The 27955-nt window shown below is 31.9% G+C and overlaps 3 protein-coding genes across 5 annotated transcripts in view; 2 read left to right on the top strand and 1 right to left on the bottom strand.

Moving 5' to 3' along the window:
* Positions 1 to 133: 133 nt before the first annotated feature.
* LOC114943223 (nucleolar pre-ribosomal-associated protein 1) lies at positions 134 to 8619 on the top strand. Its single transcript, XM_029318818.2, is given in 13 exon segments — positions 134 to 553; positions 868 to 1327; positions 1329 to 1355; positions 1357 to 1461; positions 1574 to 1864; positions 2481 to 3230; positions 3232 to 3477; positions 3479 to 5903; positions 6239 to 6366; positions 6433 to 6642; positions 6946 to 7166; positions 7546 to 7942; positions 8171 to 8619. Coding segments are annotated over 13 exon segments (5961 nt in total). The 5' UTR covers positions 134 to 137; the 3' UTR covers positions 8456 to 8619.
* Positions 8620 to 10417: 1798 nt separating this feature from the next.
* LOC114943227 (uncharacterized) lies at positions 10418 to 11976 on the bottom strand. The gene is made up of 2 exons (XM_085480592.1): positions 11679 to 11976; positions 10418 to 11106 (listed from the first exon to the last, which is right to left on the bottom strand). The coding sequence occupies exons 1-2, from the start codon at positions 11974 to 11976 to the stop codon at positions 10418 to 10420; spliced, it is 987 nt and encodes a 328-aa protein (XP_085336718.1).
* Positions 11977 to 14429: 2453 nt separating this feature from the next.
* The window catches only part of dgo (ankyrin repeat domain containing protein 6 diego), a 28468-nt gene continuing 14942 nt past the window's right edge, over positions 14430 to 27955 (top strand). For 2 of the 3 annotated variants that reach the window (XM_029318819.2, XM_085480538.1), the window contains exons 1-3: positions 24324 to 24383; positions 25607 to 25712; positions 27206 to 27304. In XM_029318819.2, coding sequence (XP_029174652.2) covers positions 25620 to 25712; positions 27206 to 27304 — 192 coding nt within the window. In that variant the 5' untranslated portion in view covers positions 24324 to 24383; positions 25607 to 25619. Of the gene's footprint in view, positions 15144 to 16238; positions 16447 to 24323; positions 24384 to 25606; positions 25713 to 27205; positions 27305 to 27955 lie in introns of those variants that run through there. The other variant, XM_085480539.1, reaches the window with a different exon arrangement.

Below are 27955 nucleotides of genomic sequence, written 5' to 3'. Positions count from 1 at the left end.
TCCCCATTCGACGTCAGTTTACGACGCGCTGATTGGCTGAAAAAAATTATTCCCCCAGAAATTCCCTCTTCGACAGCCAATCGCGTCCGCCTGGTCACGTGACGTCGCCCGAAGAAGTTGACAATATGGCGGCCTCCATGCGACGCACGTGCGCGAGTGAACACGTGGCGATGGATGACGACGCGGTTCAGAGCTCGAGGAGAGCTCGCAAGCGAACCTCGCGGAGCGAAAATGACGCGTCCGCGTCGAAGAGAGCGAGGGTCAACGGGTTTGTCGCGGAGGAACCGGAACCCGAAGTGTCAACTGACATCAGGACGAGTGACGAATTTGACGGACGATTCCTGAGATCCCTTCTCTCCTCCTCCAGCGGCTTGGGCTCCCTGAGGAAGTTCCTGACGATATGCAGCGAGAACGAGGAGAGGGACCTCGCAGGGGAGTACTTGCTCGCCGGTGGTGGTGTCCTGGAAGTTCTGAGACTTTTAGACTTCTCTGACAAGAAGAGCACCAGCAACGCAGTCACTGTCTTCTCCGCTGTCAATATTTTACTAATGAAGTATGCTTGTATACAGGATGTCCCATTTTAATGTCCCACCCCAAATAAGTTTTTTATTTTTGATTGTAGAAAAAAATGTTTCAGACAAAAGTTGTATGGTTTCGAGGAGGACGTAATAAAAACCATCTTATGTCCTCCTTGAAATCATACAATTTTTGTCTGAAACATTTTTTTCTACAATCAAAAATAAAAAACTTATTTGGGGTGGGACATTAAAATGGGACACCCTGTATATATGAGACACCTTGTATATTTGCTGATATTTATGTAGGTTTTCGCTTTTAATTAAGCAGATATGTTTTTCTGCTCAGCAGGATCTTGACAAAGTATCCTCAATGTCAGAATAGTGCGGTGGAAGCCTGTCGCCACCTGTTGAACTCATACATGTCTATTGTACACTCGATGCTTTCAACTCAGAGCAATGTCAAGCAGCGCAAGATAGTATTGAAGCTGCTCACAGCGGTAGTGTCCTTAAATAATAGTTTGGCTAGAGAGTTACTTGCACATCTGTCATTGCAACGAAATGTACTGGAGAGTCTAGTGCAACACACCAAGCCTGCGGATCCTCAAAATATCAGGACGTGTTTCATCCATTTTATTCTTGCTTTTCTCGTGGAAGGAGACTCATCGGTGATTAAAACATTGTTAGATAAGCATAGCTTATTTACTTGCATCTTCTCAGATTTGTTGTACGATTCCAAGGATATTGTTACTCTGATTCTGACAACTGTGAAGACATACGTATTGGAGAACAGTAGCATCACCAAAACGATGAAAGCTACATGTATTCTCTACATCTGTTCGTATTGAATCTAATATCGCTGTACAACTGGAAAGGCCCAACTAACTGGCCTAAAAATAAAACTCACTATTCTGGTGAGAACAACAGCTTTTTAGCTGACAAAGAGGTAATTAAATTAATCTTTATGGGATATTTTAATATTACAAATTACATTTCATCATTATTGATTCTCTCTTTCTATTGGTTTTTTTTCTTTATTTTTCTCTGTTATAATTTAGGCTGTCAACGATACAATTCATGCATTCTTAATCACTCTACTGACATCACATCGCTATGGAATTATTTTCCACGATCGAACATTAGGTTCGCGGAATAAACACAATCAGCTGGTGTATACGGTTCTCCAGAGTTTGGAGAAACCTTGGGAACACGAAAAGCCATCGGATCTAGTTATCAAGATAATGAGGGCTTGTCCGGATCTAATACGTTCGCAATATGTTGCCGTCGAGCCGTTTCTCGAACCTCGCGTGTCGTCCAAGTGGATCTGTCTTCTCAGATTCGTAAAGAAGGTGCAGTGAGATTTTATCTACAGGGTGTCTCATAGGAAACTAATCAGCTGTTATTTTTTAATGCATGCAGTTATTGAGAAAACAAAAGTTGTGTTGGAAAGAGGAAAGTTTGCAGTTTTTAATGGATTTAAAATGTTTGTATACCAATTTATTTTATTTAAAAAAAGTAATGAAAAAAACATTAATAACATATGTAAACTAATGGTAAATATTTTCGAAGTGCGCACCGATTGAATTTGTACAAAATTCTGTTCTTTTACAAAAACTCGTAAAAACTTTGTCTAACATGTCATTTTTAATGTTATTGACTATACTTTTCATAGCTTTTATTAAATCTGACACTATTGAAAATATTTATCATTAGTTTATGAAATTTTGTGATTATTAGCACTTTTCATTAATTTTTATTAATAAAATAAACGAATATACAAACATTTTATTTATTATTCATTAAAAACTGCAGACTTTCCTCTTTCCAACACAATTTTTGTTTTCTTAATAACTGCATGCATTAGAAAATGACAGTTGATTAGTTTTAGCAATTTCCTATGAAGCACTCTATATATATACAAGCTGTAAATTTGTATATTTTTCATTTTTGGGGTTTTTTTCGCAGGTAATCGAATCACTCGATCCAGTCAATTGCATCAAGACCTGTACTGCAGAATTAAATGCAAACAGATTGACAAATACGCTATTATCCTTGACAATTCCGGACATAATTATAAAAAACGCTATCTTGCCAGGATTAAGCCACGACAGTTTGTTTGTCAGACATGAGACTCTGTCTCTTCTTCTAGCAATGACTTCTCAGTTGAAAATCGTTTGCTCCACCTTAAAAGACTTCCACAGGACGTTCGTAGTTCAAAACCAGATAACGGATTTCATACTGAAGATTATTCCCAACTTGGAAACGATCTTAAAAGTGTGGCATCAAGCCTTCGAAGCTGATGTTAATACGATAAATTCGGAGAGCACTGAAAATATTCACAATCCGGATTTGTTAGATCATCTCGAGCTCATCCTTAATGTTCTTCACTCGTATAAGGATATATGCCCAGAATTGCTAGATAATTCGATGAATTTGCAGCCAAATGTGCTTCTATCAAGCTTAAATGATCTCCAGGATGGCGAAGAAGAGGATGGAGGAGCCAAATTAAAGAAGATAAACTGCATGAAGGTGAAAGCAATACAATTCTTGCTCGTCTTGGACTCTTCCATTTTTGCACCTAGAGAAAAAGTTTTTAAAGAAGCTCTTCCTTTTTTGATATCGTTGATTCATCAAACAGATTCTTCATTGGAAAGCTACGAGGATGCTACCAAAAATGCTATTAGAATGTTGCTAAACGCGACAAGTCTGTTTGAAAAGCTGCGACGATCAGTTGGATATTTGGATTGATGGTTTCTCAATGATAACCGATCCTAAAGAGATAGAGGAATTAACACACTGGTTTATGTCCATTTTGAAAAGTTGCATTAAACACACCGATAAATATATAAACAGTATAACGCAAGCAGAAGAAATATTATTAAATGACCAGGTGGTTAGCCTCGATGTAAAAGCAAAAGATGTAATTAATGAGTTATTTGATAAGGCCAATAAGAATCCGAGTTCCTTGCGAAAAAGAATTTGTCACAGCAGACTCGTCTTCAATTAATGGAGAATTAAATGTTGATGCAAAGAGAGATGATACGGTTAATAGTCTTGATAAGCTCAACAAAGAAGATTCCAAAGTCACCATTACGCATACTAATAATTACAGAGTGCAGAGGAATGAGCAAATTATTAATCTTGAAGAAGTGAAGAAGATGGAAAATGAGATCGATCGGCTACTTGAAAAGATAAATCCCAATAGTTTTTCTAATATTAATGACCATTCTCTTTCTTTGAAGAAAATTGTCTCTGCATCAGGGACGGCTTCAATTGATGAATTTGCTAATTTTGATAGAAAGAAAACCGACGACGTGACTGATCATCTCTCCGACCAGTTTAGCAATGAAAATCTGAATCCTTACAAAATGCAAACCTGTACGTTGGTGTCGCCGCTTTTATGTTGCGCTCTTGAAAAGACAAGAGTGAAGAATCATTCCGCCATCATCTTAAATTATTTATCCTACGTAACAATTCACACTTTCCATCATCAGATTGTTCCGGATGTATTGGTCCACATGACGACAGATTTGATTGACTTGCCGATTTATAATTATTTACAGAGTTGGTCGAGGAACGGACAACCAGTTCCTTTGAAGAATAAGCTTCCATCCTTGAAGTTATTGCGCAAACTAGGAAGCGCATTGTTGAAGGATTCCGAGGTGGACATAATCAAATTTTTCAAGCTGTTTGGAGGCGAACTTTCGTGTTGCTTCAAATATGCCGACGAAGAAGTCACTGTTAACCACTCTTTGTCTTCACACGACGTCAAGGTTTTACTGAAGACAACTGTGTTTTATTTAGCGCAGCTAGCCCAACGGGGACTCTTGCAACGGATCCAGAACGAAAATTGCAAAGTCTTGCTCATTTCTTTGCTGAACATCGCACAATCTATAAATGGAAATAGGATGTTTGTAGAAAACGTAAAATGTATCTTTACGCATCCCATTCTGTTGCATTATTTCTCGCCATTTTGCGGAGAAGCGTCGAAAGATTCGACCGAGGATATGATAACTCGGACGATCCTAGAAGTCTGCCAAGTTGTTGCATCTTTCTTCGAAAAACATGATGATGCTACAGAAACCTATAATATCTTCTTCGCATTTAGAAACAAGTTCCTCGCCCGACTGAGAAATATCGAGAAAGATCCTCTGGAGGTTTCTGATAACAATTATGCTCTCGCATTCTTGAAAGTATTACAATTGAGCGCACAAGAGATCTCGAGTTTGCTGCTTGCTTTGACAAAGCTGGAGAAAATCGTTTTTATTTCAAACGATAAACAAAGCTTGTCTGTAGTCGGACATGTCGTTCCAACATTGTTAGACATGTATTGCAGCAAAGTATCAAAATTGCAACGCAATCAATATAACGAATTGAATGAACAGTTTCTAGAAAGGTTCAGCCTACACCTGGTGTACATAAAGTCTAATAAAATACAGTGTACGGACAGGTGGGAGCAAGCTTTGGCAAAATACCTGTCCATGTTTCCATGTAATATTGCTGATGTTAGCAATATTACATGGAAACATGGACAGTTCATCAGCACTGAGACTTTTGCATTATTGTTAACGAAGGGCATCGCCGCGTCCACGATTCACCTGATAGCAATTTTAATTGTTAAAAATATCAGACTGATTCCGTCGCTGATGAAATACCTGCTGAAGTCGGAAAATATGAAACGAGGGGATATTGTGTTTCCAATATTGGGCGGCAACTTAAAGTACAAGTGGACCGAGAAGTTTCTTCAAAGTCTTTACAAGTCTTTCGGCGACGATATCGCCGCGTATCTAACCGAGCCGCAAAATCCCGTTCCCTGGATCGAAGAAAACGCATCAGCGATCGCCTACCTCATCGAGAACACTTTCGATCGTCCCTTGTGCAAGAAAACTTGCATCAGTATTTCCCAGAACGGCGATAAACTGGACATGGTACCCGTCCACTTCGTACAACTGTTGGCAAGTTTATACAAAAGGTATGAAAGTCTGATGACTGTGAAAGAAAAGCCCTTAACCGATCTGTTATTGGTATTATTACACGTAATGACCTCAACGCTGAAGAGGGAGTCGAAGAACAAGGAAAAGATCAGAGTGTTATGCGAGAAGCTGGACGGTACAGTGCTCTGTTTGAGGAAGATCAAACGCGACTTCAACTTTAGTTCGCTAAGCAAAAGCTACTCGTGGCCACAATTCACCAGGTTTTCCTTGAAGTTAGGTCTGAAGGATGCTAAGGATGACGAGATCCAGTCGAGTGTATTGAAGAGTCTGAGTAATCTGTGCGACATCGCGTATGAGGATAACGAGAACGACGAATATGCGAAGACGTTATTTGAAATGACGACCTCCCATTCAGAGTTTGTTAACGTCATGCTCAGCTCGTCCATTGTTAAAGGTATAAATTCACTTGTGCAATAATTTTATTAAGAATTCTTATCAAAGAATATAAGGAAAAATGAAGGTAACGCTCCGACAGAAAATTTTTATTTTATGATAATATATGAATTTAATTCAACATTATATAATTAATAATAAAACAGGAAAAAACAGACTTCTCAAAATCGTTTAGGATCCCCTTAAGACTCCTGACGTCACAATTCTAACATGCTCGACGAGGACCCAGAAGCCTTAAAATCTTTTTTTTATCTGCTATGAAGCGTTGAAGAAGCATATCCATACATATCATTAGGTGAACAATTTCATTTCCTTTGAATATTTTTATAATTGCAGACAATCTGGTGGAATTACTCAGAATACTCATCCGAAAGAATGAATCGGTGATAAATGTCTCGCACGTGCCCCTTTATCTCGCGGCTTACAGCGCCACTCTCAGTCACGCCGATCAGCGCATTTTGAAGGTAATACATCAAGATCATCGGTGTCGTCAAATATTGGAGTCACGATATCACGTTTAACCGTTTCAGATTCTTCGATATTACGAGGCCCATGGCGTTAAACTTCAACAGTACTGGCCGTATTTATGGGGAAACGCTGCGGCAACACGTTATAGTGTGAAGGGAGAGACGGACACTGTCCTCTGGAGACAACCCTCTACTTCAGAGATTTTTAACTTGTTTGATAAGGACATCGTCAACGAGACTATAAGAAATTATCCCATACACAGAACGTTGGAAGTAAGCGAATATGTATAATGTTCTTCTTTTGCGATATTTCTATATATTTATTTATTATATTTTATTATATTTTTTATTCATATATTTTATTTATTATATTTACATTTTATTTATTAATATCTATTAAGACATCACTTTTTTATTAGGTTTATCTTTTATATATTATATGTACTATATTTATTTTTATATTTATTTATTTTAATGTATTTTAATATTTTTGCTTTTAATATATTTATATTTTGTCATTAGTCCCGCGTGAAATAACAAATTAATAATTCTATTGTATTCCCTTGTCTCTGGCAGGCTGATGAGTTACAGGACAACACTAAGGTGTACGATCCAGCGTTTTATCTGCCGTTGCTGTGTTCTTTATTGGCAGAAAACAATGTTATCGCGTGCCATAAAATAAATCAGAGCGGCGCATTAGCCTTGGTATTCGCTGCTTGCTGCAGCGATTCGAGCGGTATTCGGATGGCAGCATATACCGTCATCTCCAGATACTATTTTCACTTGGAAGCGTCCAAGTACGATAACAAGTAGCAGATAATATATGTGCAAATTATATAATATTGCAAAATATCTCAAAATGGCCCATAACATAGAAACATTATCGCTTATCATAATTTAATTTAATAGTATATGTTTCAATTTCTTAAGTTTCAAAATTCAATTTTTATCTAATTTTTCAATACTATGTAATTAATTTCTGGTTCCTTTTATGAAGAATATATGAAGTTTAAAGTTACAGTAGGAAAGTTTACTTTTGAAAAGCACTATTCGTTATATATATATATATATATATATATATATATATATATATATATATATTAAAAGTACTTTTCAAATCTCCATTAAATCTACTTAGATGATCGAAAGTTGTAATTAATTTTTTCTATTTATCAGGTCGAAAGAGAAATTATTGTGGATGCGTCTGATCGACGCTTTACGAAATGGCATCGTACTCCTGAAATGTCCATTGAAGGACGTTAGTCTGAGCTGCCTGGTGACCACCTTTCTCGCTCGGGCCTCCTTGATCGCCAGTCAACCTCTGCATCCGCTTTACTCGTCATTGCATAGCTTCTTAATGGCCAAACCTGCGCTGGACGTAAATACCATACCAGAGCTGTTACAGTTGTTGCATAGTTCACATGTGGAGCACAAAGCGCATCGACACTGGATCCTACAGACCATTCGGGACGGTATGAGAAAGAAAGGCGACGTAGACCTCGCTTTGAAATGCGTGCTATTCAGGATGCTTCTGGATTTTTACACTTGCATATTGTCGGACTCCAAGACTAAGGTGAGTTAAAAACAATTCTGTCTCTACATGATGTGTACACTCTATATAAATGATTCAACCATGATGGAATCAAGAAACATTCGAGGTCTAATTGACCTTACCGTTTTGTGCGGTAAAGAGACAATTAGAGGCAGATTTGATTCTAAAAAATATTCCCTATATTGCTAACGAAACTTCTATTCAAATATTAATATAAGTCATGTGTTACTATTTGATTTTTTTTTTCAGAAACTGATATTGGAAGTTATTGTCTCTACTACCAAAATTCCTAAAGCATCTTTACTTCTTATACGAGGATACGGCATACTTCCTTGGTTGTACGAGATTATTCATCGTGACGGGGAAGTTTACGAAACGAAAAGTGGAGCTATTAATAGTATAATTGAAAATTTACTGAATAGCTTAGACAATTCAACAGAGGACGTTATTCATTACAAATTTCTATTATTTAGTATTCTTTTACGATTAAAAACATATTTAAAAGACAAGTATAAAGTTTGCCGTGTCATTTAGTTGCATTTTTTGCAGTTTTCATGAGTGAAACAAAATAGATGTATATATATTTTAAATAAACAAATATAGGAAAAAATATAGTACAGGAGATGCAACTAAAGCAAATAAACCTGTTACGAATCCGATTTCTCAACGAAATAAATAATTGCACTTAATATATATAATTCTGCTTAATTTATATTTATTTATTATTATTAATTTTTTGTCTTGCGAGAAATTCAAGAAGAAAGCCTCCCTTTTACGAGATTCCTCATGAGGAACCACCACCTATTGAAGAGGCTATTTCACTTACTTTTACAAATTTGTCAGTAATTTTGTGCAAAATAATTCATCCATTCTTGGCATCATTAATTTGTTTTGCTCCAGATTAATTCAAAAATTGATACTCCAAACTCCAAAGTAACAAGCTCACATGATTTGAAAAGTTCAGAATTGTCACATCTTTCAAATTAGCTTTATTTTGTTTTCTATTACATTGTTTTTGTAACTTTGCACTAACTTTTATAAGTATTATCTGTTGAAATTAATATGATTATATATAACATTTTTATTATAGAAAAAATTTATTGTATTTTATTAACTGAATTTTTTATAAATTAATTATATATTAATAAGCCAAGCTGCCCCCCTCATTTAAATATCAAAATGTAAGATGGTACAGAGATTTGTACATCAACATACTTCTTTTTTGCTATTTGTGTAGAATCCATTATGTTAGGTAATTTTAAAATGATTTTAGAATGGTGCATATTTTTTGATATTACAAGATTGTATGTTTTACTTAAAAATTTTTAGATTTTTTAATTTTTTTTATTTTGACGACGACAAACCATTCAAAGCAACTTTCGTTGCTTTGTAATTGTTTTTTGTGACATGCAGCATTTCATTTTCTTTTTTTGAATCAACGATTTCTCGCTGATTACTTTCTTGATCGACTTCATACAAATTGACACATTTTCGCATGATTTATATATATCGAATTTCTCGAGTTAATTACTTGAGACACGATTCTCTTTCGTAAAATGTCGAGTTGTGCCTTCTCCATTAATAAATAAATATCAGTTCAGGAGTAATTATTAGTACGTTATTGGCTGATGTAGAACATTTTAAATATTATATATTAGACAAATGTATATAATCTTCCTTGTAGATAATGATCCATGAATTTTATCTGATGAAGAAGGTATATCCTTCTAACGATGATGTTAGTTTATTTTATATCTATTACATATAAAATTATATAAATATAAAAGAATATATATATTTTTAAAGAATTTAAAATATTATATAAAATTAAAATATAGATTTATATCAACATCCCATTCGTTAAACGAGTAGAATTATATAGAGACCGAGAAAAAGAAAGCAGGAAGAATGAATATTTAATTAATAGATATTAAAAACGTAAAAATATTTCTTTATATTTTAACATTTTTAAAATATTTTATATTTAAATTTTATATTTTTTATATTTTATTTTTTAATTATTTATATTTTAGTAAAAGTGTAGGTTTTGTAACGGATTTTTTAAACAGCATTACGCTGCTCGATTCTTCATTAACAGTGACAGGGAAGTGTACGAAATGACAAGAGGGACTATGAATAGTAATTGAAAATCTACCAAATAGCTTAGACAGTTCGACACAGGACGTTATTCATTACAAATTCGTATTATTTAGTATCTTTGTGCGATTAAAAACATATTCAAAAGACAAGCATAAATTTGCTGTGTCATTTAGTTGCATGTTTCGTGATTGAAATAAAATAGGTGCATATATATGTATAATATTTGAAATAAACAAATAGGAAAAAAATATAGTGCAGAAGTTAAAGCAAATAAACCTGTTGTGAATTCGATTTCTCTACAACAGAAGCAATTTCTTTGAATATAACTCTATTTAATTCATATTTATTTATTTTTCCTTTTTTTTCCAAGGTATATACGTATATTCCGTTAAGAATTTAATTCAGTCTAGGGTAACAGGTTTGCACGAAAACATCCGCATCTGGATTATTATACTGACTTGAGTGGTGTCTCAACAGCAAAAACACACTTCTAATTCTTTTTTCATTACTCGTCGCTATTCCACCTTCAAATTCTCTTCCCCTGGGGAAACTTTCCGAATGATTCATCTCTGAAGGCAACACATCTATCGCTTCTGATGTCGCACCTCTGTTGAGCCTATCCATCGCAGCCTTAGCTTGTTGTGTGGTCAAGGCCAAATGGACAACATAATTTTGGTCATCTCGCGATAAAAAAGCTGTCTTCCATCCTCTTTGAGAATAGGTCTGGACATTAGGGGGCGACGGATGCACAGCGTGTCCTCTGGGATGGCCAGGATTCCCATGTCCGTGTGCGAGTCTACCCTCCGATTGGTCAAGAATTACCCCGGCATGATCGGGCGAGGTGCCGCAATAGCGAGCTCCACCGATCAACAGGATTATCTTGCCATTTTTCTCTAATTTCAGGATCTTGTCTATTCGATCGGCCAATCTTCCTTTTCGAAAGTGGCTCTTTAGCTTCAACACCGTCCATTTACGAAGTTTCGATGGACTTTCCCCGATCTGAGAGCCGATCACCGAAAAGAGACAGCTATTTAAATCTATGGAGACATTATCGGGATCTTTCCCGCATTTCAGGGTCCAATGGCCTAGAGAGGAATTAAGGAAGTGGATAGGATGGGAGTTAAGGGGATCCTAAACGTTTTTATTGAGCAGTCTGTTGGTTTTTCCTGTTTTATCGACAAAATGTGAGATTAGATAAACTATAAATCTATTTATTGGCTATACGGATTGTTTTTCACTTACAATTAGAGCGCTTCACCCTTTGTTTATATTAATATTTTAATTTGTACAGGAAAAAGATTGATCAAACTGCATATCTTCATTACAGAATTATGAATTCTAAACATTCATAATTCTGTAATCAAGATATATATGAGACTATACAGATTGATAAATCTTTTTCCTGTACAAATTAAACTATTAATATTAACAAAGGGCGAAGCGCTCTAATTTCAAGTAAAAAACAATCCGTATGGCCAATAAATAGATTTATAGTTTATCTAACTTCATATCTTGTCGATAAAACAGAAAAAAAACAACAGACTTCTCAAGGACGTTTAAGATCCCCTGAATTGGTATCAAGTGGATACTGTGAGATTAATCTTGAAATAAGTTGCCTTTGTCTATTTTTATAATAAACTCTTTGCTAACAACTGACCTATCTGTTCGGAATCTGTTTTGTGATACTCGACATCTATGGGCTCTCCTGTTTTTCGCTTCCCGATGATGCTGTTTAAACTACCATCAGCGTTCCATACCCTAATGGGTTTTCCAATTATATCACTTAAGACACAAATATGTATTAAACCAGCTGGTCCATGGCATTCCAGATCTTGTATGATGTCTTCCATGCATTTAATTCTGTCAATTCTATCTTGATTTATCTGATTGGAGTAACCATTCGATGTTCGAATTTTGCGCATCTTTTTATCACGGAATTTTTGAGCCTCGGCCATTTCTGATTTTTCCAAAGTTGGATTGCAATGCATGAAGAGCTATTGATTCTTTGGAGTAGCAATTTTAATTTGGATATTTGTGGAATTTTATGTTCTCTGTTAAAGGGGTGAGATGGAATATAAAATATCATACAAATAAAAAATATACTCGCATTTAAATAAAATAATATAGGGAAGAAAGAATACGATGTAAATAATAAGAAAAAATAAAAATTTTTATTGTGCGATAAACTAAATTTTACAAGAAAATTAATAAATTATTTTTGAGAGACTATTGAAATTTTTACAAAGCTTTAATTAAAATGGTTGAAAAATGCATATGTTTTCTTAATTATAATAAGATTTCTTGATGATAAAACAATAATTATTTCTCTTTAATATATAGTATAGGACAAAATTTTGGGAATCTCTCTAAAGATGTATTTTTTTTTGTATTATCTATTTCACTTACATTTACAAATTTGTCATTAATTTTGTGTAAAAAAATTCATCTCCTCTTGGCATCATTAATTTGTTTTGCTCCAGATTAATTCAAAAATTGACACTCCAAAGTAACAAGCTCACATGATTAGTAAAATTTTCAAAATTTTCACATTTTTCAATTTAGCTATATTTTGTTCTCTATTGCATTTTGTGAACTTGCTTGATTTTTTCCATTATCTATTGAAATTAATACATTTTTATTACAGAAGAAATTTGTTGCATTTTATTAACTGAATTATTTATCAATATTTCTAATACTATTCATTATATATGCAGTATACATTAATTCATTATATATAATATATAATATTTATAATTCATATAAATTAATTATATAATAATATAAATAAATCAAACTCTTTTTAAATATCAAAATGGAAGATGGTAAAGAAATTTATACAACAGCATACCTCTTTTCTGCTTTTTGTGGAGTTTCCATTATATTACGCCGTAATTTTGAAAATGATTTGATTTTAGAATAGTGCATATTTTTTTATATAAAGATTTGATTGCATGTTTTATTTCAAATTTTTTTAGATTTTTAATTTTTTTTTATTTTGACGACATGACGAACCATTCAAAGCAAATTTTGTTGCTTTGTAATTGTTTTGTGTGACATTTGCAGCATTTCATATATTTCTTTTGAATCGACGATTTTTCGCTGATTATTTCTTTGTGATTGACTTCATGCAAATTCATCAAATACATTTTCTTTACATATCGAATTTCTCGAGTTAATTATTTAACGCGATTCTCTTTCGCATAATTTCGAGATATTTTTATTAATATATTTTTTTATTAATATATAAATATCGGTTCACAGGAATCATTTGTACGTCATTGACTGGTACAAAACAGATTCATAGTAGTCCGGTTGTCGTAGTGGAATGATGAGGTGGGAAAGGTATGAGGGAAGGAGTGACTTTTGCTCCGATAGTAGGGGACAGTAGCGGATAACAAGTTGCTCGTATTGATTTTAAAGATTTTTTAAATATATATGATATTTATATATCAAATTTATTTATAAATTTATATATAAAATATTTATATATAAATATTTTATTTAATATATAAAATTTGTTTATATATAAAATTTATATACATATAATTATATTATTATATTTAAAATAATATTTATATTTATAATTAAATATTTTAAACATATTATATTTTTAAAATCAATCAAAATAAATATTGGACGCTAGTGGTGAAAATAAACTTGGCAAAATTGATTTCGACGTAACTAGCAATTTTATTCAATACTTTCACGACGACTTCAACGACATTGACGAAACATCATAGCGATGGGACGTGTTCCTCTTTTAACTATTAATTTTAAATAAGATCGGTTTTATGTTGCGTTAATCTCATTTTAATTGATGGAATTCTCACTTGATAAGGACCACAACCAAAGGGTCGAAACGTCGTGAAAGTATTGAATAAAATTGCTAGTTACGTCGAAATCAATTTTGCCAAGTTTATTATATTTAAATATTATATATATATAATATAAAAATCTTGTTTAATGGTTAATGATGTATATCCTTGTTAACCATGGTGTCAGTGCGTTTTATGTCTATCACATATAATTTATACAAATATAAAAGAATATATTACTTTTAAAGATTTAATTAAAATATAGAGTTTATCAACATTTTTTTGTAATATTTCAGTAAAGTCTTTTATATATTTTAATTATATCTCAATGTTATATATTATTATATATTATATTTATTTTAATTTTATATATTATTATATAGTATATTTATTTTATATATTATATTTTATATTTAATTTAAAAATTTTTCCATATTTTAGTAAAAGTGTGTCTTTTTATCGGATTTTTTGAACAGCATTACTCTGCTCCATTCTTGGTTGATCCCGGGTTTTATCGACGACTTGGGCCGGTACTGTTGTGGGCTTCTGGAGAACCGCTTACAATTCGCAGCTTTCTCCCGATGCGACCAGTCTCGACGCGGCCGCCTTTCCGGGTCTTCCGGTCGAAGGAATACGTCCTCAGGAATATGTGCAAGTTGGTCGTGTCGAGATATACTGCAAATTCGAAGTACGCTATTGATAGTGAATGAGAGTGAATTGAATCGCGCGCTCGCGTAAAAATGTGCTCGTGAACAATTTCGGAGTAATTCATCTCTCGTGATTTTGCATGCGAAGATGTCGGGAATTTGAGGTAGAAGATGCGGGATGATTAAGAATCGTTGAAAAAATCCTGTGGTTACAATTATTGGAAGAACGTCCTGAAATTTCATACACGAGTTTAAATGGAAATCAGACTTCCGAGAATTAATTTGTGAAAAAATAATGTGATGTGATAATCAAAGCGCGCGTGTATCATCCACGGAACATTGGTTGTGTCGCCAACCATTTTGAAATTTTTCGAGAAAGTAAAAGGGCTTTGTAGAGATTTCAAAGTATTCGGCTCCGATAATATTAGACTTGATAGATTGTTTGACTGTAACTAATTAATTGTAGATCTCAACTTATTGCAGAGTTCCTATTGCAAAAATTTAGTAATTTTTCTTAGTTATTTGATAAAAGAATTCTGCGGATTTTACATAAAAGATTGCAAATTTTAGTCGCTTTTGTTAAGTATTGTATATCGTTCACGCTTTACTCAAGTATATACAATATATTCAACGGGATATTAAAGTTCAAGAACTACCCAGGTAATTGTCTAACAGATATTTAATCTTTATGGTCTCTTTATCCATAAGCTTTGCTGGAGAAGCATCTAATATAATGACCGTAAAATTGAAACATCAAAGAGTTTCAACAAGATATATTCCGAGAATTGCATATTATATTATTCAAAACCTATATAACCATCATCATCAATAACTGATGTTCTTATTTTACCGCGCATTATATATAATATAATTTAATAATAATATATATATATATATATATATATATATATATAATAAATAATATTACAATACCTAATAATATAATAATAATAAAGTATATTCATTATTTTTTTATTTTATTTCCCGAAGAAACCTAAACATATATATTTAAAATGAAATGTATTTGTTTGAATAAATGGATGAAATTAAGAATTGAAAGAAATTACATTTTTGCTAAGAAATTCAATTCTACAAACATACATATATATGATCTGCAACTAGTGCGGTCAACTTGCATATGCGAGCATCGAAATCTTCTACGATACGTGCGGGCATCGAAATCTCTCTGCGTACAAGACTTTTTTGTTTCTTTAATCACAATATTAAATATATCTAATCTGTGCAAAAATAAATAGAGATAATTTACAAATAAAAATATATTTTATGTAAAATATACACACTGAAAAAAATGACTAAATTAATATATATTTAGTTTAATACTGCCAAATAAATCATTTATTTGAAACAAATAAATATTTATTTGATTTGAAAAGGATTTATATCAAATAAATATTATTAGTTTCAAATAAATGATTTATTTGACAGTATTGAAATAAATACTTATATAAGAATTAACTAAATATTTTTTTCAGTACATTTTTTTAAAAAGAAAGATATAGATATTTTTTTATCGTGAAAAAATACTTGGATTTGTTAAATTAATATAACTATTTATTTAAAACTGATCAGGGATACTTATTTCATATAAAATGTTGCAGTGGCGAAGATTTCGAAAAATATCTTAATTTTAGATATAAAATTCCATATCATTCGTTTCAGCGTGATAAATCAAATCTCATTATTACTTTAGTACAACCCTCTGAATATCATTAAACTGATGATGATTCGTTATAGCTGGTACCCAACGATCTTCGAGCTACGTGATATCGAGCAAGAAGATCGAGTCTTTGTGCGATAGCTCGTACGTAGTGCTACAAGAAGTGATGTGTGGCTTGTGCTTAACTTGGCAGTGGATTTTATAAAAGACAAACTGTCCGACATTTCGACACGGATTAAGGATTACTTTCGCAAACGACGCCTTCTGGACAAGCGTATATGGCCGGTGAGTATATCTTTGTGACTTGGGATCTCTTTAAGTGGTAAAAGAGCATAATAATCGTAGAAATTGAACCTCCATGTTGATTAAAACAGGCTGTTCACAGAATAATAATAAGAACATTTGGATATAGAGAGAATAAAATATATTCTTCCTTGAATATCAATTTTTTTCATTAATTGAACGTCATTTTCTTAATTTTTAACATCGCAATTATTCACGTTAAGGGGATGCTGCCGCAGTTCTGTTTTACCGATTTTAAGTTAGATTAGCTTCACTTTTTATTGAATATACAGATTGATAGGCTTTTGATCTCACTTTTATTACTTCTGTATTATTCTTTCATGTCATCTCTATTGGGAGCGCCATATTTTGTGCACAAATAAACTGCAGAACTTTTGTATTAAATAAGTATTGTTACGAGCTGATGCAAGAGATCGATAAAAACTGTAATTTTTTAACTTTTATTGTTTTTATACAAAATTACAGCGCTCCCCGTTCATTATTGTCAGTACTTTAATTGTGGAGAAGGATTTCTCAACCTGTATAGCCAATAAAAAGAAAAGCCCTTGAACTCAAAGTCGGTAAAACAGACGTGGTCAGCATCCCCTTAAACTCTTATTTAAAAATTTATTTAAAAAATTCGTAATTTATTTCCGAGTCGTCAGACAATCCTAGAAAATTCCGAGTTCTTTTAGTGTCTGTGTATTCAGAAAGCTTCGTGAATTGACGCAGATTATAAAGCTTGTTGGAGCACCCTGTGTGAGTATTCTCCGTATATAAAGGTTTACTCTGGAAGGCGCAAATACCGGTTTCGCGCGAGTTAGACGCAAGTGGATGTTCGCTTGTGTGCGCTCTCGTGCTTGTATGTACATACATGTGTACATTCACACGTGGCTGCTCACTCGAGAACACTGTGTTCCATCGGCAAATTATGCAATCGTATACGTTTGACTTATTCGAAAAGTGTGATGTAGGTAAATATCGATCAACAGAAAAAATTAGTACCTTTATGCAAAGTGTCAATTTTCCCTTCAAACGAAATTACGTAATTAAAAACCTCAAAAATATAAATATTACGCGATAATATATATATAGTATAGTTATCAAAGTTAGTTAGTAATGAGTAGTTAATTAGTTAAAAGTTAAAAAGGTAATAACTTAGTTTAGTTAATTTTTAACTTAAACTATAGTTACTTTTAAACTTAAACTTATTAACTTTTTTACTAAGTCAAAAATGTTTTCATCTCTGAATTATTTGTGTTATTTCTATAAAATGAATTATTTCTATAAAATCTTAAATATTAGATAGTTAAATTTTGAATAACGATTAAATTTTAGTAAGAGATAATCTTTTCATAATGTACGTATCATTCTTCAAGAATTAATTATTTTTATAATTTTTATTTTATATAAATTAAAAAAAATTTCCAAGTAAAATATTAAATTTAAAAATTGTAAAGTTACGATACTTTAATATAAATAATTTTTAAAAATTAACCTTCTATTTAATCTTAACTCAACTTTTAACTGAATTATTTTTTGTTCATGCAACTTTTAACGTAACTAAAATAATTTTAGAAGTAATTAACTCTAACTTCACTTCTAACTTAAAAAAAATAATTAACTTATCCAACCCTGATAATTCTAGATAATATATAAAGACAGAATATTTTTGCTCAGAGTGCAACCAAATTTTTAATTCTAAACGAAATTCTTCATTCTAAACCATTCTAAAGCTACGAACACATGGTACAGTATATAATACACGTTTTAAAACTGAACGCTTAGCAGTTACTGGCCCCAATCTAGATGAGGCTCTTGATTTTTTTCACTATAACGGTCGCTTCGCTTCGCGACGAAGTCAGGATCCGGCCAGGTGCGGTCAGGTATAATTTGTGCATTTAATTCTCGAATAAAATGGCTCCCTCGCGTTATTATAACGTGGGTAACGTAACGAGTCGAGTAAATGGAGAGAATGCTCGGGACTTTGCGGGATGGAGCGGTTTGCTCCGAGATATAGCGAGACGAGTAGATAATTGTCAGGTATTTTCCCCGAGTTAAGACTCGAGCACACGGGGCCCCAACTGTGCCTTTGTGTCGCGCATTTCTTGGGAACCAGAGGATAAAATTGTACCGCAATCAAGTGCGAAAATCAACACTCCTCTCATTAACCAAACGATTAAGCGATTAAAACTTGGAGCGGTTGCCTTAAAAACAACATTGGAATTCTTATTTTGTTATCATTTTCGTTTACTTCATATAAAAAATCTAATACAAAAGAGAAGGAGAGAGAATAATATTATAATATAATACACTCTTCAAAATAATTAAGAGATAAAAATAATAATATAATAATCGTTGCAATTTTGTTCAATACTAAATTTAATAATAAAAAATAATTTAATTAACAATTTAATGATGTAAATAAAAAATGAATAATCCTATCACTGCTTATACAACCCTGAAGAAGTCACGGTAGATTGATGCGGTTCTATTTGCAGTTTATGACTTCTGCCATTTTGCATCATGAATAATTGATATATGTTACGCGCAAATATTCCAATAAGAAGAAGGGTAGGTTTGCGCAGCTCGCCACAGTTAGGCATGCCGCTCGTAATGCTCTTTTTTCTTAAGCTTCAAGAATTTAAAGCTACAAGGATGCATCAAGATGTGTTGGAGTGCCTAAGGCGATTCTCTGTCTAGTCATACGAGTCTAGTCCACATTAGGGCAGCGCCCGAAGTGGACCGGAACGTACCGCAATGTTTCGGTTGAGATCAGAATCATCAGAAAATACGTTCTGGCTAATAAAATTCAAGTTCACAGAGACGTTTGGCTTCATCGAATCTTGATTCGAATAAATGTTGACAAGAACAAAACTAAAGAATTATAAATAAAGTATTGGCGAAAAAAACGTCCACCGCAGTAAGAGAGGCGCTATTAAAGCAAAACAAATATGGCCGTTGCGAATATATCAAGAACAACAGTTTGAAGTGTAAAAATTAATTTTTTTAATGCTAAAGATGTTGTCATTGCGGTTAGACACACTCTGTGATTGTACAAAAACTACGTCTTTATCAAGGAATATGATCGAAGGCCACAATGTTAGAAATTCCAGCATGATTATTATGTGCGGTGTAACTATGAAAAGTTTAGAAAAAATAGATTTATATTCCTTATGTCCACAAATAAGTGCCTTGACATCAGAATCTCATGTGACCACCGGAACATTATTAATTAATTTTTCAAATAATAATAAGATAATGTGTTAGAAGTTAAATGTAAATTCGCGACGGCCATTTATGATAGTTCACGCGACCATCACTATAGTGTTGCATTAAATTCTTAAGCCCCGAATAATCTAAAATAATAAAATTAAATAAAATATATAAGAAAAAATTTAAAATAAAATTATATGTATAGCAAAATTCCCTTGTAATAAAAAAAAATAGTTTAATAAAATATGCTATACGTGAGTTGTTGTACAGATAAATCGCGACAGACAAATTGCATATGAACGACGAACTGATTGTGATCGATAATTCGTTCTGACTTTGAGTTGTGTTAAAACAGCGGGATGCGGGCTTCATAACTTCTGAGAAAAATGAGTACTCTGTAATAAATACGGCATGATGGAAACGTTGGACTTGCAAAAAAATTATAACAGGTTACATTTATTAATAATATGCCTATTATCAATGGCGGAAGTTTGTGAAATGTTCGTAAAAACACGTTTCATGTCAATTTAAAAATACCGTTTAAGAGGAAAAATGCATCACTTGATGAGAACAAAAATACAGAATTATAAATAAAATTAAATAAAATATTTAAGAAATAATATAAAATAAAAGTAGGAAACATAATTAATTGATTAATTAGTACAATTATTATTAATAATTTTATAGTTTTGAAATTTAGATATCTCTTGTTCCCTTTATTTATCTCGCCAAAATGGTGGATTACATGTGATTAATGACAGACCATTTTCCCTTATAAATTTCTTTCTGGCTAGTTGATGATACATTTTCTCCGTATGAGAGATAATAATTAAGTACGGCCTTGATACCATTCGCGTGATATTAAGTCGTTAGATCGATTACCGGTGAAACCACGATTGGAAACACTTAAGATGGCAATTTCGTTAAGTTACTGCCTATAATATCTTACAGATAGGGCTGTCCTCAAGCAAGTCTCTTGTTCTTCGAGAAACTCGTCGAATCTGTACCCTTCAACTATCAGAAATTTGTGCGATATTTTGGCTCTAATAGACTTTAAAATATTTTACTTCTTCTTATTTGCAAAAATATAATCTATGAAATATTGAGGATTAAAAATTGAGAGAAAAAGTCTCTGGATAAATTTCGCTTTCTGCAGAGTAGATAAATATTAATCCTCACAGAATTTTCATTTTCATTTAATTTCAAGTAAATTTATTTGTTCAAACGAAATTTTAACGCGATGCTTAATCTCAAAATATTTGATTAAATTTGATATAAATATTTTATTATTAAAAACAAAGGGGAAAAAATTAAAATTAAAAAATAAAATTAAAAAAATTAAAATAATTAAAATAAAATTATAATATATAATAATAATAATAATAATATAATTATAATATATATATAATTATATTATTTAATTAAAATAAAATAAAAATAAAATAAAAATTTTATTGAAAAAAATGATTTTTAAAAATCGATAAGAAAAATTTATAAAATCGTGTAGTTTTTTAAAATAATTTTTTCGCCATCCTGCTACGTATTTGATACTGCTCGGGGTGTGGTAAGCTCTATTAACTTCTTTAATGATAAGAAGTGCGCGAAACACGACGGTCGGGCCTGCGTGTAATAATGTCGCAGCAGGAAACACTATGATTCACGAGATGCACCATCATCGGCGTCGCGGATAAAATAAACACGAGGAAATTGCTGGTTTTATCCGCCGCAATAGCGCTTACTTTATCGGCAAGGTCGGCTCTCGCGTTGCACGCAAAATAGAAGAGAGGAGCGAGCAAGATGATTGGAAAGAAAATCACATTTTTCCTTTTTATTCGATATAAGAGCCGAGAGGCTGCGGTCATTTATATACTAGACTCCCCTAGCCCGAGAGAATATAAGGAATAGTCGTCGGCTTTAAAATCCTCTTTGTGTTTCCTAATGCATATATGTATGAGGAAATGCACGCGGCCGGTTTATAATTCCGGAGAAAGTGTTTGGTTCATAATGAATTGAATGGACGGTAATATATAATCATATTCTATTCTATTATACACATTATATCATATCATGTCGAGGGAGATGATATACAGAAACAATCTACACGAGCACTAAAAACGCGGAGCACTCTAATATGAAACTTAATAATTTACGAAATAAATAAGACGATTCAAGAAATCATCTGGTAATATATTATTATGCTTTTTCATGCAAGACAGGAATAATAAAAATCCGTTTTGATTTTATATCTTTAAAGCTTGTTAGAATAACTGAACTATTAATATTTTTTAATGTAAATTTGAAAATACCGAACTAATAATATTTTTTATGTGAAAAAATATGTTTGATGTAAGAAAATTCTCTTCAAAATATGTAGATAAATATTTATTTGTTTCAAATAAATGGCAGAAAAAAATAGTTTTCGGAGTATTTTAAAAGTGTGTTAAAATCGCCTAAAGTTGTATGTTTTATCAAAATATCTTTTTATTTAAAAATAACACGCAAAAATGTTCAACGTGTATTTTCTCGCCTCTGATGTCACAATTTAATAAAATGTAAAAAAAACTATAATATATATAAAACAAATCTAAAATGTACTAATTGTAAGTAAAAAATTTTAACGAGAAAGAATAATTTGCGCCCTACTTATCGCGTTAAACTCTTAATTATATAGCCTATTTCATGTGGTAATTAATATCCAGTGCCTTCTATAATATTTCTATAATAAAAATATTCGATAAAAATATTTATTCAGAATAGTCAGCTACAGAAGACGTAGAGCTCGATTGGCCAAATGAGGGGGAAAAATTCCTAGGGAAAAAAACACCGCACCCTCATTTCGTGCATCCGCGACATGCAGTTCGCGCCCATCTGTTATCTGGCGAAGCGTGATTCCGTCATCGCGTGCTCGAATTCGAGGCTGTAGCGCGTGACGGAATTACATCACGTAATAAGTCAGAGGGTGCGTCCCGTATATATACCTTATGACGGTTAGACATACGTACGCATCACTGATCACGTAATAAATACAGACTTGCTTTACAGCGCGCGTTGCGCGCGCTTTTTCTGTAGTATTTATACTTTTATTAATTGAGAGACTTTTAATAAGTAGAACTAGATTAAATTCAATTTTATTCGCACTTTGCTAGATCTAAGTGGATTAATTATATTATTATCTCTTTATATCTTTCTTAAGGAGATGCTGACCACGTCTGTTTTACCGGCTTTGAGTTCAAGGATTTTTTTTTATTGGCTATACAAATTGAAAAATCCTTCTCCACAATTAAAGTACTGATAATAATAAACGTGGAGCGCTGTAATTTCGTATTAAAAAAAACAATAAAAGTTTAAAAATTATAGTTTTTCTGTCGGCCTCTTGCATCACCTCTTACTAATACTTATTTAATACAAAAGTTCTGCAGTTCATTTGTGCACAAAATATGGGGATCCCAATAGAGATGACATAAAAGAATAATACAGAAGTAATAAAAATGAGATTAAAAGCCTGTATCAATCTGTATATTCAATAAAAAGTGAACCTAATCTAACTTAAAATCGGTAAAACAGAACTACAGCAGCATCCCCTTAATGTATTTTTTTCATATACTTTTTTGTTATAATAACTAATATTATTTTTTATATGTTTTAACGGAGAATTCTGTAGCTAAAAAATATGATTTACTTATTTTGAAATTTTAATTAGAAAATTGGTAGCTTATTTCGTTCAAATTATGGTTTAATTCGCACCTGGTGAAATAAGTGGATTAATTATTATCCCAATATTTCTCTTTCTTAATGTATTGTTTCATATCCCTAAATTTTTGTTATAATAACTAATATTATTTTTTATATTTTTTAACGGAGAATTCTATAGCTAAAAAATATGAATGACTTATTTCGAAATTTTAATTAGAAAATTGATAGCTTATTTCGTCCAAATTATGTATTAATTCGCACCTGGTGAAATACTTTCACATATGAATTCGCTCGGTCGCGAACTTTTCATTCGTTATTTCTGGGGTCGTTATAGCTACACAAAAAGAAATAATAATCGCGACCGAGATTAATGTTCGAAACGAGGACGACGCGTAGGGAAGTGTAATAGTCTACCTCATTAGCAGACGCACACTTCGGATATCCTAGATCATATACATGTATACTAGCTTCGCTAGACATCGGGATAATTTACTGTACACGTTACACGGATTACACGACAAGAATTCGAGAAGCAAAGCAGACGTATAGCAGAGAGTGTGATTTAAATCTATAAATCTCATCTATGAAGCCTTCTTCGAAAAGAAAGTTGTAAATATTTCATCAGACTCCCACGACTGACTTCTGAAATTTCCTCAGCATATAGGTGTCTCATAAATAAATTACATTAGAATTCTATTTGTGTTTCGGCACGTGAATGTTTCATGATATTATTTGCCAAATACGGGTCAAATCTTATCCGCGAAAACATGCAAAAACCCACATTCCACGACTTCTCTCTATTCAAAATCACGTCAGATTGGTCGAAATGTCGCGCGACCTGCGAATATCCAATCATCGCGGACCTAAATCGATGGTTCATCGATACCAGCCCAATTCTAGCGCCAGTACGAAAGCGGATCTCGAGAGAGAACGGTGACAATAAAGACACAGTTTAAAACTAACAATAAGAATAATTGGCTCTATACCTTACTCCGCTATTCCTTTCCGATACGTTCAATAAGAAACGATTTGTAAGTAAAATATTCATTTCTAAATAAAAAATGCAATGGTGTAATTGTGATTTTTTTAATAAAAATTCTTGTAAATCTGTCTAGAATATCTGTAAATTTTTTTTTATACGTTTGTCTAATTATTTTATTTTGCATATACAGAATATTCCAGAATTAGTAGATCACCTGGTAATGGCAGATTTATGTAGAATTATTTGGAGACGATTTTTCCTCAGCAAAAATGTCGAGGCACCAATAATTTTTAAATGATAAGTGATTGAAAATTTTTCGCAAACTAAGCCTTGTGGGAAAAAATATTAACAAAACCACGTACATTCTTCAATTAATTTCAAGTAGAGTTTACTTTAATATAATTTTAATTTAAGGTTTAGTTACAAAAATACATGATAGCAAAAATTGAGAATATGTAAAAATCGTCTCCAAATAATTCCATTCCAAAAAAATTAGTCATTATAGTTAAATTTTAGCTGTTTCTACATTACAATTTGAAATTAAGTTATCATACCTAAATTTTAGTTATGATAAATTAATATTATTTTTTATATTTTAACGGAGAATTCTATAGTTAAAAATATTACTTATCACATAATTAAAATTCAGGCATAATAACTCAGATGTAATATTGGACAGCTAAAATTTAATTATGGTGACTAATTTTATTCACCTGTTATCCTGCAGGAATTTGCTATTAACAGGTGATCTGCTAATTCTGGGATACCCTGTATAAAATAAAATTAAAGACTGTACAGAGCAACTTTGCAAAGATAATTATATAATTTTATGCGGATTTAGATGAATTATAATTTCATAATATGGTCACATATGTATTACAGCGTATATTATATTATGTAATATAATGCAATTATATTTATATAATAATTTATATTTATATTATATAAGTGTATTGTATTATGTATTATGTAATATTTATATAATATTTTATATTGATATTTATTATTAATTATGTCATATAATATTATATAATATAATATAGACAATCACTTGTTATTTATCACATCTAGAAATAGAAATTAAAATATTTTTTAAATAAATAAAAAAAAATAAATTAAAATTCAATTAAACAAATAAATATATTTATATATAAATGTATTTAAAAAGATATATTCATAAATATATTTTTATATATAAATATATTTTTATCATTTTCTTAATTTTAATTTTAATTTTAATTTTCATCTAAAAATTTATTGCTTTTGTTACAGATGCGCGACTGGAATGGCAGAAAAGTTGCGCGAGGCGGCTGCTCGCGGCGACGTTGTTCGAGTTACACGTTTGCTCGACGAAAATGTTAAACCCTTGCCCGACGAGGTATGATTTTTCAAGTATCTTGGAAAATATGTGCGAAATAATTCGTCTAATGTTGGATGTTTTTCATGCAATTTCGTTTCATACAATTAAAAGCAGCAAGAAGAGGGAAAAAAATTATATGAAATATTTGTCCAACAAACTTGACCTCAAGGAAAGTAATTATAAATTTTTAAAATTTAAATTGGTGCGACAAATATAGTAATCAAAAAAAAAAAAAAATTAAATTTGCATTAAAACTGGTTTAACTCTATATAAACTCTTGATTACTCAAAAATTATGATTAAGTGCGCTTCTCCATATTTATTTCCTGTTTGCAATACTTATTTTCGATCAGACTTATCAATGTGTCTCTTAACGAAAAATGTCATCGAGATATATTTCGATAAATTAATTTATATGTATAATGAAGAACGTGTAGAGTATCGCAAAATGTTAAATTAAATTCCTCCTATAATTACTTGCGATATTAGTTGAAGGGAAAACTTTATTAACAACTCCGAGCGCGACTGACAGCAATAAATTAATTTCATCTATTAGTTAATTCACGCATCGCGATTCTCTATTATATATGTGTATGCGGTTGCATAGATTAGATTAAATTTAAAATACAGATGGACACGCAATTTGTTCAAAGCGTACGCGGAATACGAACGAATGGACCGTCTAATTGATTATCCACGCGTTTATTGAGGCTGCTCCTGCCTTAATTACGTCGATGAAATTAATCGACAGATTTTTTTCGCCGCTGTTGGGCTTGATTTATTAATCGTCATTTCTCTGGAAGACATTCAACATGCAATTTCGAAATCGCACTCTCAGACACTTATAATAAATATTTACACAACAATATAATTATCAATAGCGAAAGATATATATAACCGCAAATATTTTAAAAATTTATCAAATAAAATTTTAAAAATTTTATTATAAAATTTAATTTTTTCTGGTTATTATATGCTTCAAAAATATTTCTCTTATTTCCTAATTATTTATAAGAGTAACCAAATATTAATTTTTCTCAACTTTATCTGAGTTTATAAACACAATTAAAGATATAAAGTTTCGCAAATATTTTAATAATTTTATTATAAAATTAAATTTATTTCAGGTCATTATGCTTCAAAAATATTTTGCACTTCTCTTATTTCCTAATTATCCAAATATTAATTTTTGTCAACTCTATGTGAGTTTATATAAACACAAAGATATAAAGTTCGAACATTGAAGCAATTAATGTGTTAATATATTAATACAAGTTTAATTCTCTTATGGATAAGATGAAAAAAAGGAGCAGGAAATTCACGTTAATTTGTACCGAAACGATTATGACTCTCCGGGTCTGATTGAGAAATTTGATCAAGCGTCACCAAACGAGAAGATATATCCACTTTCGAATGTTTTCGGTGGACGGTTCTTAATTAGTGAGCTTTTTATCGAGCACACTTACCTGCAACGGTCGCACGAGGATGTTCAGAATTCTTCTCGTGTTTCAGAATGGCCGGGGGCCCCTGTTGCTGGCCGCAGCAGGTGGTCACGTGGAAGTGTGCGAGACCCTGTTACCAGAGGGCGTCGACGTTAGTGCCGCAGACGACGTGAGTAGTATTGCATCAATCTTCTTTTATATCCTAAACAAAATAGAGAAACTATTATTATTTTCGGCAAGGACAGTAAAAAGTTAGCAATCTTGTTACGAAAATTTGCTATCGACAAAAATCCCTGAAGAGGATGGAAAATATATTTCAGCAGAAGTATCACATTTTTAATCATGACGTCATTTTGACGTTTAATGACGTCAGCTTGCTCTACTTGGGATATTATAATATATATTATTATATAAAATATATTTATTATTATATAATTATAAAATAAAATATAAAAAATTTTATAAAATAATTTATAATCTTATAATATATAATGAATATCTTAATTGAACGCTATAAGAAGAATGCAGCTTATTTAGCTGTACAGAGGGGTAAATTAGACACGTCATTCTTTTTAAAATAATCTGTCGTGAAATGTTATTCAGCATGGACGCGCAATTAACATAAACATAACGTCTTTATGGAAGAGTGAATTTCTCTTCCCGGACTTAAGAAACTCTCTAGAACATAAGTTACCACCCCTGTGCGTTCGCTCGGTCGCGGTTGATATCTTCGCAAACAGATATTTCTTATACAATCCTTGAGCTTGCGGTGTCAGGGGTCAACTAGAAACTCTCCTTCTTCCGACTCGGCGCATCTTTT

Source organism: Nylanderia fulva, unplaced genomic scaffold, assembly GCF_048542155.1.
Source record: "Nylanderia fulva isolate GAGA-0341 unplaced genomic scaffold, ASM4854215v1 Scaffold15, whole genome shotgun sequence".
NCBI classification, from domain to species: domain Eukaryota; kingdom Metazoa; phylum Arthropoda; class Insecta; order Hymenoptera; family Formicidae; genus Nylanderia; species Nylanderia fulva.
The sequence above is the reverse complement of the archived record's forward strand: the minus strand, read 5'-3'. Positions and strand labels throughout refer to the sequence as shown.